Source organism: Mustelus asterias, chromosome 17, assembly GCF_964213995.1.
Source record: "Mustelus asterias chromosome 17, sMusAst1.hap1.1, whole genome shotgun sequence".
Lineage (NCBI taxonomy): Eukaryota > Metazoa > Chordata > Chondrichthyes > Carcharhiniformes > Triakidae > Mustelus > Mustelus asterias.
In genome coordinates, this window is record NC_135817.1 from 58,794,762 (window position 1) to 58,808,974 (window position 14,213).

Sequence of the window (14,213 nt, forward strand, 5' to 3'; positions counted from 1 at the left end):
ATTAATATGGTTTTGTTTTTTTCTAATTGACAAAGGTTATTGCTAATTTTCTTTCTATACATGTTAACTATATTCTTAAATAAACTTTGTTGGATAAAAGCTCCCTAAGTGGGTCATTTGATTCATACCCGAGGTGAAACATATGCTTATCCTAGCCAAATTCAAAGTGTAAAACTTATGATCCAGGTGGGCTTCATAAAACATCTTAAGAGTTTCTGACCTGAATTATAACATATTTGAACATATGGCGCCACGTTTGTGATTGACGAGAACTTTAATTTCAAAAAGTACTCAAATTATCAATTTTGATACCCGTGACATGCCTCTAAAATATGCAACTGGGCAATTTTATTTCTGAACTGACAGGCAGCTCAAACTTTCTCACGGTTTGAGAAGGTTTTGCAGGGTTTCCTTGCAAAAGAAAACTAACAGACACCACTCTGTCATCCTGTGCTTTTTATAATGTTCATATAAAACACGTCTTTGTTGAATAAAGTGCTCAAAATAGGTGAAGATTGTTTATAATTACTTAACAGAAGTTCCCTTGTGCCAGGTGCAATGGTGAGAACAGGGCTGGTTAATATAAGGGCACAGTAACAACAGTAAGGTTCATATGGAGAAATATGCCTGTATTTAAAGAGTTGTTACTTTACAAATTTAATTACAATAAAGTTTGTCAGGAATGTAGAATAAGACAAACAAATCATGCAAATGACATTGAAAGACTGGCCTTATGACTTGATACCAGTGCAGTTAGCCCTGCATTTAACCATTGGTGGGGAATTCTCCATCAATGAGACAGTGTTCCCTGTCAAACATGCCACCAACTCGGAATTTGCTGGAAAAATAGCAGCAAGTTCATAGCACAAGTTGTTATTAACGCAATAATTTCTGGCAATTCACATCCCATTCTGCATGCCTTGTTCGCCAGAGGTCGCTGGACAATTTGCGTCGCCCCACTGTTGGCCTCACAAAAACAGGAGCTTGCAACCTCCTCATGTGTTATCTTGAGATTGCTAGATTTACACTGCTATTGTGAATTAAACTCAATGGTGATGGTTAGAGGCTCTATTTCATGATGCAAGAACCTTGTCAAGGTGACTGATGGAGGGCTGGAAAGGGAACAACCAAAACTGGTGTCTCACCCACTGCAGTTGGTAAATTGCTCCTACGGTTTTATAACTTTTAAACCAAGCAAACCATTTTCAGAAAAGTTATTAATAACCAGGATCAGAGAGATCCCATTAAAACCAGTGTTTGAGGTCCACTATACAATTATCAAGTATACTACGGTTAGATGAATAACATGCAAAAGGTTACTGACCTTTGGCCATTAGTAGGCGGTTGTGGAGATGACAGCGACTTGACTTCCACAATTTGAAGATTAGTCACAGGAGAGGTTAAATCAGGAGATAAAGCTGGTTCCAGGCTGGGTGATATGTTCAATGTATTATCGCCATTGACCACCCATTTAGTGAGGCTCTGGGTACTTGGAGTTACTTGTGTAGCTTCATGCGAATCTGGCTGCCTTGGCAACGTAGCCTGCAAGCTCTGCAATAGAAAATTGTGTATTCTCAACTTAGTTCTAGGCCATTATATATTCTACGTTTAAACTGACAGGCAAAAACAACCCTGAAAAAACAATTACTTTCAAATCTCAATTGTACCCTTGCAGGAAAAACATCAAGTTGGCCAGGTGAAAGGAAATCTTGAATTCCATCATTATTTCACAAACAAAGCTCGTACAGCAAAGGTGTCACACAGTGTTAAAAATACATTCCGACCCACTAATTTTTTGGCGGGTTGAGCCGGGAGATTTGCGTGCGCACCGATTCGCGCACGTGTTCCCAACGTGCACGCATCTCCCAACAAGGATATCCAGCACGGTCAGGACCACACTGGAAACCGGTGGGAACAGCAGGTAAGTAAGTTTAATCTTATTTTAATGTGATTCTATTGCAATTATTGGACCCGGGACTGAATTCTCCAGGCCCAATAGCATCTCCCACCCCGCCAGTACAATTTTACTCCGGCACAGTTTAAAGTAGCTCCCCACTTTTGGGGAACTAGCGGGAGACCCCACTGGAGTGAAGAGGGGCATTCAGGGACCCCTAGGGGTTCAGGTGGTGGGGGATTGGTGCCTCCTGGACATGGGCACATTGGCAGTGCCAACCTGTGCCCCAGACATTGCCCAAGGGGCAAAGTGCCCACTGAGCTTAGGCACTGCCAAGGGGGCGATCGGTGAGGTGGGGGTCCCGCTGCCACTATGCAGACAGGATCGATCGGGATTGGAGGGAGTCCAGTGATCAGGGTGGGCTGTGGATGCTCCTGGACAGGGGGTGGGGGTCGGAGCTGTTCACAATTGAGCTGGCCAGCAAACCCGGGGCCTGGAACTGTCAGACTTCAGCATGAATAGGCCCCGTCCCTGAGTTTTAAATGATATTCATGATTGTGACCTCTGCCGTGCACAGTCTGAACTCCCACTGAAAAACACTAGTGATTTACACCAGTTTTCCTGCAGATTCAGCACTTAGAACTTTTTTGGGAGAATCGCTCTCACCCTGTTTATTCCTCGATATTTGTGTTAACAAGTCAACACAGCAAAACCATCTCACAAAAGATTAGGAATAAGTGTATCCCACATTCAGGATTGATAATCATTGATTCAATCAAGTGACCCTTGAAATCAGTAACTGATTTGCTGAAAATAGACATTTTGTCAAAGTTCTTCCTCTTACCTGCTTCAGGACAATTGAAAGTACATCACTGTCAGGGAAAATAATCACTTAATACTCTAAGAGAGTGCTGATTGGTTGACAGGTGGACTCTGATTGGTAGAGGCGTTGCCATGGAGAACGAATCAGTCAATGACGACTGACAGTTAATTGCCAGTTTTTGCTTGAAAATTTAAACCAGGCAAATATTTTCAATTCTTACGGACATGGGTGTCATTTGTTAGGGCAGCATTTATTGCCCATCCCCAATTGTCCTTGAAAAGATGATCGTGAGCTGTCTTCTTGAAATGCTGTGGAGATGCCGGCGTTGGACTGGGGTGAACACAGTAAGAGTTTTAACAACACCAGGTTAAAGTCCAACAGGTTTATTTGGTAGCAAATACCATAAGCTTTCGGAGCATATTTCCACTCCATCTGACGAAGGAGCAGCGCTCCGAAAGCTAATGGTATTTGCTACCAAATAAACCTGTTGGACTTTAACCTGGTGTTGTTAAAACTCTTCTTGAAATGCTGCAGTCCCCAAGGTGTAGCTACATGGACAGTGCTGTTAGGGGGGAATTTCAGGATTTTGATCCAGTGACAGCAAAGGAAGGGTAACATATTTCCAGATCAGGGTGGTGGGTGACCTCTAGAGGATCATCAACTTGGTGAAATATGCTATTTTGGACTGCCTAAGACTTGATGGCTTTCCAGTGCCAAGTTACCCCCAACTGAGTGTTGCACACTGGCACATGCCTAAGCCTACACGTTGAGAGAGGGTGTAAGCGTCGAATACAAGGGAGCACAGGTTCAAGGGGGGGGGGTGTTAAGGGGGATGTTTTACACGCAGAGTGGTGGGTGTCTGTTGCTGCTAGAGGAAGTGGTGGAAGCTGGCACGTTAGCAAGATTTAAGAGGCACCTGGATGGGTACACGAATAGGGAGGAAAGAGAGGAATATGGACCAAGTAAGGGCAGAAGATTTTTTTTAAGTTTAGTTAGGGCATCATGATCAGCATAGGCTTGGAGGGCCGAAGGGCCTGTTCCTGTGCTGTACTTTTCTTTGTTTGACTGTTCACAGTGCAACTTGATCCAGGTAGAAAACATGAAAGCAGAACATTGTGTCCACAAGGTCTCCTACTGATACCACAATGGACAGATGTATCTGCGGCAGGCACGCCAATGCTTCCCTCTTGTTGCTTCCCTTACTACCTACTGTCGTCCCTGTCTAGCAGCTTGGTCTGTGGTAGTACTACCAAGCCAGCTTTGGTGATGACCATTCAAGTCCCCCACCCCAGAGTACATACTGCACACTTCCAGTGTTTCCTTCAGGTAACATTCAACATGGAAGAGTACGGATTCATCAGCTGAGGGAGGATGGTACGTGATGATCAGCAGGAGGCTGCTTTGCCCATGTGTGACCTGATGCCATGAGTTGATATTGAGGATTCCCAGGGCAAGCAACTCTGTCCTGACGGTATACCACCCTGCTTCCACCTCTGCTGGGTCTATCCTGTGGTGGGACAGAACATACCCAGGAATGGTGATGGTGGTGTCTGGGCTATTATTATCTGTAAGGTACAATTCTGAGAGTATGACTATGCCAGACTGCTGCTTGACTCGTCTGTGATGTAGCTCTCCCAATCTTGGTAAGCCCTCAGATTAGTAGGAAGGATTTTGCAGGGTCGACACGGCTGGGTTTGCCGTTGTCACCTCCTGTGCCTAGGTTGATGCCATGTGGTCCATTTGGTTTTTTTCTGTTTTGTTCTCTTTGAAGTGGTTGAATACAACCGAGTAGCTTGCTTGGCCATTTCAGAAGGCATTTAAGAGTCGACCACATTTCTGTGGGTCTGCAGTCATGTGTAGCCAGACCATGTAAGGAACGACAGATTTCCATCCCTTCAGGACATTAGTGAACCTGATGGGTTTTTTTCCTGATGGGTATTACCCTGGGTTACTTGTGCAGCAACAATACCACTGCACCACCACCTCACTTGATTAGTCATGGCATTGACCTGAGGAATGAACCAGTGATTGGCTATCATTTATTTTGTTTAGCTGAAATAGGTGCAATGCATGTACCTGTCCTTTCTGTCTGCAAAGAATAGGGCTGTGGATTTTTCTTTTAAAAATATAGTAGCTCCAGTACATGCAAATTACCACAATGTGAATCTGAGCTGCATGTGAGATATTCAGTAACTGTACCTTTTTCTGTAGCATTTGTTGCAATATTGCCTGTTCCTTTCGAAGAGCATCAGCTTCCTTGCTATATTTCTGGATGATGTTCTGCAGGTCTGCACTTTGCTGTGAATCAAAGAGGCATGAAGGGTCATCTCATATTTGGTCTCTTTATACCTAGCCTCAAATTATTTTGGTTACATCTTACTCATTGCTGTTCACATCTTTTTTTCCTTTCCCAAGGTTAACGGTTTCACAGGCTTCATATTTAACACCTCATCAAGAATATCATTGAGATATCTTTATCAATAAGAGCATGATAACTGAGACATAGATTCAAGTATTACGAAAATTAGTCATTTGAAGCTTTGGCTAGAAATCAACATCCTTGTAGTTTTAGGATGACTGAGTGACATCGAAATTTTTTTGGTTTTGAATTGCACTGGTGCAATTCATCTGAAATCAGCTGAACACGCAGAAATACTCTAGACATTTAAATAGTGCAAACCAAACTTATTTGGGAAATGATCACATTGGAAGCTGGCCCCATCCATAAATCCTGTTAGGACTACAGACTGAATCAACATGACACATTTCTGAAATTGGTTCCTTTTGCAGCATTTCACTGGAGCTCTATAAGTAAAACATGTACTTTTTAGGCTCATGAGTACCAACAGGCACATTTAAAAAACAAAATAGTTAATTTATTTTAAAAAGACTGATGTACACCAGCTAGTATATTATGCTGTCTAATTTGGAGCCATTTAGTTATTTAAAAACAGAGTACTCTGGTGGGTTAAACACTAATTAAAAATACTTTTTGTAATAAACTTAATTGCAATTGCATTAATAAAACTGGACCAAGTTGTCACTCAAATATCAAATTATAATTTTTACTGCAAGAGTGCATAAAAACTTGAGAAACTTGAGAAACAAATTCAATTCAGAAAACTGGTAGAAAATGTGGCCAGATTGCTGATTACATTGAAGCGTAAACTCCACTCTTTATTCTAAATCAAGTCATGAATAAAGGCTAATCTTAAGACTTTGACCATATTCTACAAGGCATTCAAGAAGAATATCCCAAAACTTCCCGCCCCCAAAATTGTTACCCGTCGCTTCTTTTTCTCCTCCCGAAGTTCTTCTTCTTTACGCTTAAGCTGTTCTTCCAAGTATTTCTGTTGAGAGAACGTACAGATCAGAACTCAAGTGCTGAACTGAACTCAATGATTCATCATTATGCTTTTCAAGGCTCATCTTTGAAATTGTGGCACTCTGACAAAATAACGATTAAAGCCAAAAGATGCATATTCCAGATTTTCTCTACAATCTTTTAAGAGCAGGACTAACAGAGAGACAAGAATCAGGTCTGCACAACGAGCCCCCATTCATGCCAAGAGACATTTAAAACAGAAAGCAGGTATTTTCCACGAGGAGAATAATCAGTTAGATGTTACCTCAAATCACTCTGTACACAAAGATTCAATGGAGAGGGTAGAAGGTGGAAATCTTTAAACAGCCAAAGGGCATTACACTAACAATTTTACATTCATTCTTCAACATTAAACAGGAGCTAAAAGTTGACACGAGTATGCTTTTGGTGCCACAATAAGATATCTTACCTCTTTGTTTTGTTCCATCAATCGCTGCCGATTCTTCTCACGATTTCTTTGTTCTCTAAAATAACCCACAAGTATGTTATACTGATAGGAAAAGATCCATGAAACTGCCCTGTCACCTGTAAACTACGAACATTTTTTAAGATGTGCACAAATTTCACCGTCTATGATCACACAAGTTCCTAGAAACCAGTTGCCACGGTAAAACAGTTGCAAAGTTACTCAGCAGGTTTAATTTTTTCTGTGGATTTTTACCACGGAAATTGACCTTTTTCCCGCCCAAATTTCCTCGCTCACCTTTCCTAACTTATATTACATGTTTCGCATGTGACAGCTGCTCTCTGATACCTCACCCAAATGGACACCCTTCACGGGCCTGCCTGGATAATGAGCTTGTGCAGATTAAACAACCATGGGAGTCATCACACGAAATCCCATCTTACCCAAACACACATGTACTTCCGGCAGAGGCAACTAGATAGCAATGGCGAACCACAGAAGTTAGAAACTTAGCACAGAAACAGGCTATTTGACCCAATGAGTCTGCTGTCCCTGAAATGATTATAATCCCATTTGACAGCTCTTTTCACATACCCTTCAGTATTTTTGTTCAATAGTTTAATTACATCTTTGTATTTATGCTACATTCCAGCACCCCTTTATGAAAAGAAATTTATAATCTTCTAATGGGCCCAGCACTAATCAAAAATCACAGAGTTCCACACAATAGATGGGGTCAGTCAGCCCACTGTCTATACAGGCTCTTGGTTTGAGCAATCCAATTATTCTCTCCATAGCCATATAATTAACCCACGTTTCAAATATTTATCCAATCTTCTCTTTGCAACCAACTTTTACAGATGCACCACATGGCTCCTGCTCTGTCTAAGACTGCATAAAACTATCAAGGGCCGTGAACGAAGCCACGCTCATCAAACAAACCAGTCTCCCATCTACTGACTGTGTACACTTCCCATTGCCTCGGAAAAGCAGCCAGCATATTCAAGGACCCCATGCACCCTGGATATACTCTCTTCCATCTTTTTTTTAGAATAGACCTACCTTGCATTAAGTTAATCTTTTTCTGCACCCTAGCTATGATGGTAAGACTACGTTCTGCACTCTCTTCTCTATGAACGGTATGCTTTGACTGTATAGCACCCAAGAAACAATACTTTTCACTGTATGCTAATACGTGACAGTAATAAATCAAATTCAATCCATTCCCCATGACAAAGGAATCTCAGATTCGGCTGTACGACTAGAAATGCTTATAATGGGACGTCTAAATTGTCTATCCATTCAGTGGCTGCTTGAGATGCCGAGTAGGGAAATGAGCTTTCGCAACATTTCATGGACTAGTAGTTGATAAGATCATAAGAACTTCGAACCTGCTCCGCCATTCAATATGATCATGGCTGACTTTGTCTCAATCTCAACTCCACTTTCCTGCCCATTCTCCATCACACTTCAACACATTTCTAATACGAACATAAGTGTGTCTGGGACTTGTGGTCAACTTCAGGTTGTCCTGCACCTCCCACTTGTAGAGCAGATGGTCGCATTGTTCATGCCCTGTGTGAACTCAAGTGGGTACAGTCCATCGCCTTCAAGGAAAATCAAAGCCAGGGACCTCTGCAGTTGGGCCAGTGATGAGATCTTGGTTTTTAACGCAGTGTGCATTTCTCAATTCCGTTCATCTGAATGGCAAGTTGCAGCCAGCTGCAGAAATACGAGTTGTTTCCCAGAATTCTCATGCCATGGCAGATTTTTCAATCAAGTCTTTGTGAATGGGAAGATCAGTGTTTTCATGACCTTTTCCAGTGAAACAATCGTGTGTGAAGAAATTTCCCTGAACATTATTTACACTATTTTAATATGATAACCCCTTGATACCATCATCCCAGAGAAAACAGCGTTGCCTTTTTCATCATGTTAAAACTCGTTCGGATTTTAAAAACCTCGAATTTCCTCAACCTGCTCTGTTCCAGTTGATAATGCAAGCAACTTGAATGTACGCTCCATTACCGATTCACTAACAGAAGACAAATATGGACAACTTTTTCTTCTCCTGACTCTGTGAACCACTATCCACACTTGGAATGTGCTTTGTATGCTCAGTAATTTGTCTTCTATTATGACACCTATTCACCCACTTTACTGACAAGGCAAGTGCAAACATAGGAGCATTGGATGTACAGAAATACCACTGAAATCACTGATGCACAGCATGAGGAATTTTCAAAATGTAGGCTGTTCTCATTTACCTGGCCGAATGTTTGAAACGCACTTTTAAACTCTTCATTTAGTTACATATTTAAAAATGCATTACGGTAGAAAAGATATGGTATGCACAGGATCTTATGGTTCATAATATGGGAAGGTGATGACCCAGTTGTATGATTGCTAGGCTATTAATCCAGAAACTCAGCTAATGGTCTGGGAATCCGGGTTAGACTCCCACCTCGGCAGATGGTGGAATTTAAATTCATTTTAAAAAAATCTGGAATTAAGAATCTATTGATGGCCATGAAACCATTGTCGATTATCGGAAAAACCTATCTGGTTCACTAATGTCCTTTAGGGAAGGAAATCTTTTGTTCTTAACCAGTCTGGCCTACGTGCGACTCCAGACCCACTGCAATGTGGTTGACTCTGAACTGCCCTTGGGCAACTAGGGATGGGCAATAAACGCTGGCCAGCCAGCGACGCCCATGTCCCACAAATGAATAAAAAAGAGTTTTAACAAATTAATTTAACAACAATAATAGAAACTCACTGTTTTTTATATGTTTTCTCATAACTGGGAGTAACTTCAGCAATATCTTCTGGTTCTTCTGGAACACTGCAGCTCCTAGTGAAGAGAACAAATAGTTATTTAAAACCAATTTGACTATGGATGCAGAAAGAAAATATCAGCAATGCACAAAAGTCCAAGAGAACAGCAAGTTCACGTTTTGTGGGGTCCTTCACGATTTGGTGTTTCACATTAAGCATTGACCTGCCTTTTTCTTTCAGATGCTAACTGCCAGACATTGCCAATAAATTCCGTTTGTCAGATTTTCAACACCTGTAGTTTTCACAACAGCTCTAACACCTGAAGATGGGACCTGCTTTTCATTTGAGGTTAGCACAGATGAGAGCATTAAAATTGCACTCAGCATCCTTCAATGACTCTCACATTATAATTTGCATATAATCACTCAAACACCAGCCTAAAAGCGCACATCAATCAAATCTGAAATAAGGGAATAGAGCCATTATAGCAAGCAATGTTATTTGGAAGGTGCACTTATTATGCACACAAATACATTCGTTTTATCAAAACCACCTCATGTGACTCTTCTGCACCCGCAGCCTAGTTCTCTACGCAAAACAGGTCATCGCAAAATGTGCAGACTTTTCTTTAAAATGCTAGTTTCCTGATAATGGGAATCAGAGCAATGGAGCTGTGGTGTGTTATTCAACAATTTAGGGCTCTAAACACACACAAATTGTAGGAACAATAAATTACCTGAACAATGCCATTGGAGAAATGATCTGAAGCACTGCTTAAAAAAAAGACATGCTGCCGAAGCTTTTCATCTTGTACTCATCAACATAGATTTGTAAGAATACCAAATTTCAAAGCAAACAATTCATACTGCACGAGAAAAGGGTGCTAATTGGTCGGCAAATGGGCTCTGATTGGTTGAGGCGTCAGAAAAAATGCACCAGGGAACAGTCATCCCCAAGCATCTGCTTAAATTCAAGAAAGGTAAGGGTACTGAGTGGTCGAGGTGCTGCCATGAGGAATGCATCAGGGAACTGTTGTCCCCCAACATTTGTTTAATTAAAAAAGGTGCAATACCTGGATATATTCTCTGTTTGTAGAGGACTGAGCATTGCATGCGAATATGTGGCCTACATCTTCCATTCTCCAGAGGCTTGCACCCAGGAGGTACCCAGGAAGATGCGCTGGGGAACTCCTTGGATGGCCCCATGAAAGGACTGAACAGGAATTGTCCAGGAAGTTTCTATTTCCGTTGGGCAATAACTGCGTTTGGAGTCCTCTGAAACTCCGATTTAAAGTCAAACATTTTATAGATGGTTCCGATTCCCTTAGCAAAATAGTTGCCCTGGAAAAGTTGGATGGATTAAAACCAGTTGTAAACTCTGGGTAACTATACTACAACCCTCACCTCACCCTCCACAACTTCAGAGGGTGATTGCCAGTCCACAGAAGATTCAGCCCTGCGTAGCCTCAAGCAAATTTATGTTAGTATCTATGTGCCCTATTTCGGCATCAAGCTTGCATGGTGAACAAATGGCTCGGGCCCTATTTATAAGTTTCTCTACTACCATTTTCCGTAAGCCTATCGTCACTATTCAAGACAGCAAGAGGAAATTTCCTAACATATTGCGGCCTTGCTTCCTCCTTCGTTAATTCACTCTCAACATCTCGATGGTAATCAATTGATTGATCCATACTGCGTTCGACATAGCACCATCTGAGAGCCTAAACAAACATCATACATCCCTATATTTGTGCTGGAAGGTAAAATCTCAGATGTGCCTTAGTAAAGAGGGAATGAAGGATTTTCCGCTTCCTCAGCTTTTATCAACATCGGAGAATGGAGTAGAGAATAAACATTCCTTTAGCCTGACATTTATATATAGCTCTCCAGACAATGACAGAAGTAATGGATAACAGTACACCTCTCCAGTGAAAAAAAACTAAATATGGAATTTACAATTTTCCAAGGTGCGGTAACACATTTTAAACTCAACTTATTTCAGGGGAAATTGCAGTTGCGTCCTTGTACGAAACAAAAGTCAGTTGCTATGATTAAATTTAAACATCTGTGGGCATTATAGAGCTGAATAGGCTGGTGTGTTGACTGGGAAAGGGCTGCACCTATGTCCAAAGCAAGAAAAATCTAAAGTTTACAAGCAAGGGGCACCACGATGGCACAGAGGTTAGCACTGCTGCTTCACAGCGCCGGGGACCTGGGTTCGATTCCCGGCTTGGGTCACTGTCTGTGTGGAGTTTGCACGTTCTCCCCGTGTCTGCGTGGGTTTCCTCCGGGTACTCCGGTTTCCTCCCATAGTCTGAAAGACGTGGTTAGGTGCACTGACCCAAATTGGCGCTGGGATGTGACTTCATTGCAGTGTTAATGTAAGCCTTACTTGTGACTAATAAATAAACTTGAACTTTACTTTTTTAATATCCAAGCTTTACATCCCATTATCGTTACTTCTTGTTTTACCCAGTGTTTTCTCGTGGTCTTTTTAATCTTCTTGATATAGTGCACTATGAGGCTTGGCCCTCACTTCAGACACAACATGAAATAACGTGTGTAGAACATAAACAGGTGAAACCAATAATGCATGGGTAGTAGTACATGCATTTCCTTACCTAAACCGTGGATCTGGATTCATGCTACAGAACCATTTATCAGGCAGCTTATCTGGATCTATGCCATCAGAAAGCTTTCGCCATTTTAAACAGCCATCGCACTGAGCCCAAACCTGATCAGGAAGTTTTCTGAAAAAAAAAGTTGAAGTATGGACAGTCTACAACTTATTAATTCAAAAATGAGGAAAGAAATTGCAAATCAAATACATTCGGCTTTATTTGTGAGATATCCTATGGAGTTCACTCTCGTGAACCACTGATATACCAAAGGGTGACACCTCAAGGGTGCTGGTGCGAGGTGCGAGATTAGAAACCTCAAGGTATATTACGAAATTAGACTAGACCCCAACTATTTGCTATTTTGGCATGAATGTGAGGATAAGGTGTTTCACTCCAGGTGTGATTCTACTGACAAACTAGGAAGCTTTTAACAAAAACTTTAGTGAATGACACAATTTAACTATAACAAATGAATTAGCTTAACATTTGCCAATTGAACAATATTTGAACATGACAAGATATTTAATTGCTAACCTATCCCTACGAGTTCCAATTCAAACAATATTCCTCTTGCAGACTGAAAACCCCTCTTCAAAATCAGTTAACAAATTCCAGGGTTATGAGCTTTTTATTGATTTTCTTTTGTTTATTTTGCCCATTAGAAAGCATTTCAAAGTATTTGAGCAATTTGTGGAAGATAATACAGCACTTAATGAATGATTAAAGCTTTTAATTGTACAGTGACTGGAGACAATTGACATTAAATTTCAAATGCAGAAGAGTGACAAAAGCACTTTTATGTAGACAGCAAGTGCTCATAAATGTAAGATTTCTAATAAAATTGATTTTTGCAACTTTCAGATTCTAGAAGAGTGTCAGAATTCTGCAGCTTGCATCATCCTGGACAAAATCATGGTCAGACAGTTTCACTTTACAACAGAGGAGGTGATTCAGTCTGTCACATCGATGTGAGGAAAACAGAGGATTTTGAATGAGCGATATTTAACTTGTTAAGGATGAGAAAAAAGATGTAATTTTAAGTGGGATTAATTTAGTGGTTTAGTGTAGGAAATTCTAGTTAGATTCATGCTGAACAAAGGGTTTTGCATGAGGGTTTTGGGTTTCAGTTCAAATCGTGTTTCTGTTGTGCCGATTGTATTGTGCCGAGTGTGTTTACAATGGGAAACGTAAAACGTGAGCTTGGAGGAGGAATGAGATGTTGCTTAGCAACCAGGGGCACTTTTGGGGAGATCTTTTTGAGTTTAGTTTTGAATGGAACTCGGAGGGAAAAGAATTTTGCAGCTAGAGGGGGAATAAGAACACGAGAACAAGGAACAGCAATAGGCCATTTGGTCCCTCAAGCATGCTCCACCATTCAATAAGATCATGGGTAATCTTTTTGTGGACTCGGCTCCACTGACCCACCCACTCACCATAACCCTTAATTCCTTCACTGTTCAAAATCTATATTTGCTTTAAAAACATTCAACCAGGTAGCCCTCAACTGCTTTATTCGGCAGGAATTCCCCTCATTCTTATAAATTCCAATGAGTATAGTCCCAGTCTACTCAGTCTCGCTACATAAGCTAACCCTCAACTCCGGAATCAACCTAATGAATCTCCTCTGCACCCTCTCCAGTATATCCTTTCTCAAGTAAAGAGACCAAAACTGTACACAATACTCCAGCTGTAGCATAACTTCCCTGCTTTTAAACTCCATCCCTCTAGCAATGAAGGACAAAATTCCATTTGCCTTCTTAATTACCTGCTGCACCTGCAAATCAACTTTTTGTGATTCATGCACAAGGACACCTAGGTCCCTCTGCACAGCAGCACGCTGCAATTTTATACCATTTAAATAGTAGTCCAATATCTCAGTTCTGCTAAAAGAAAAGCCAAACAATGTAGCAAGGAAGCAAGTGCCAGAAATCTAAAGAACTCATCAAGGAAACTAGAGAAAGGAAGAGAGGTTTCCAGGAAGTCTTAATTTAAACGAACAGAGGAAACTGGAACAAAATACCTGTTAAATAAAGCCACAGACAGAGCTGAGAAGGAGTTGGCTAGTGAGGCACCAGAAAGATATCTGAAGTGGTTCTAAGGTTTGCGATATCTAACCACACAGTGGAGTGTTAGGGGAAATAATTGTGGAGCAATCAGTGGCTGGATCTCTGAGTTTGTGTAAAAGCATTCAAGACAAAGGAATCCTGAAAGGAGAGTTAGAAAACCTGGAGGCAGGTTTGTTACAACAGTGGAGAGAAAGTCTTGCTTGAAACAAGAGTTGGAAAACCTGAAGGCAAGATCCTTGAT

At 41.2% G+C, this 14,213-nt stretch overlaps 1 protein-coding gene across 3 annotated transcripts in view; it reads right to left on the reverse strand.

Annotated features, from left to right (window-relative positions):
- The window catches only part of morc3a (MORC family CW-type zinc finger 3a), a 67,259-nt gene that overhangs the window by 24,673 nt on the left and 28,373 nt on the right, over window positions 1-14,213 (reverse strand). For all 3 annotated transcript variants that reach the window (XR_013499921.1, XM_078232770.1, XM_078232771.1), the window contains exons 11-16: window positions 11,907-12,035; window positions 9,288-9,362; window positions 6,512-6,566; window positions 6,002-6,067; window positions 4,917-5,015; window positions 1,325-1,551 (exon numbers count right to left, since the gene is read on the reverse strand). Coding sequence is in view for 2 of the 3 variants with exons in the window: in XM_078232770.1 (XP_078088896.1) it covers window positions 1,325-1,551; window positions 4,917-5,015; window positions 6,002-6,067; window positions 6,512-6,566; window positions 9,288-9,362; window positions 11,907-12,035 (651 nt within the window). In the remaining variant the exon portion in view is untranslated. The remainder of the gene's footprint in view (window positions 1-1,324; window positions 1,552-4,916; window positions 5,016-6,001; window positions 6,068-6,511; window positions 6,567-9,287; window positions 9,363-11,906; window positions 12,036-14,213) is intronic.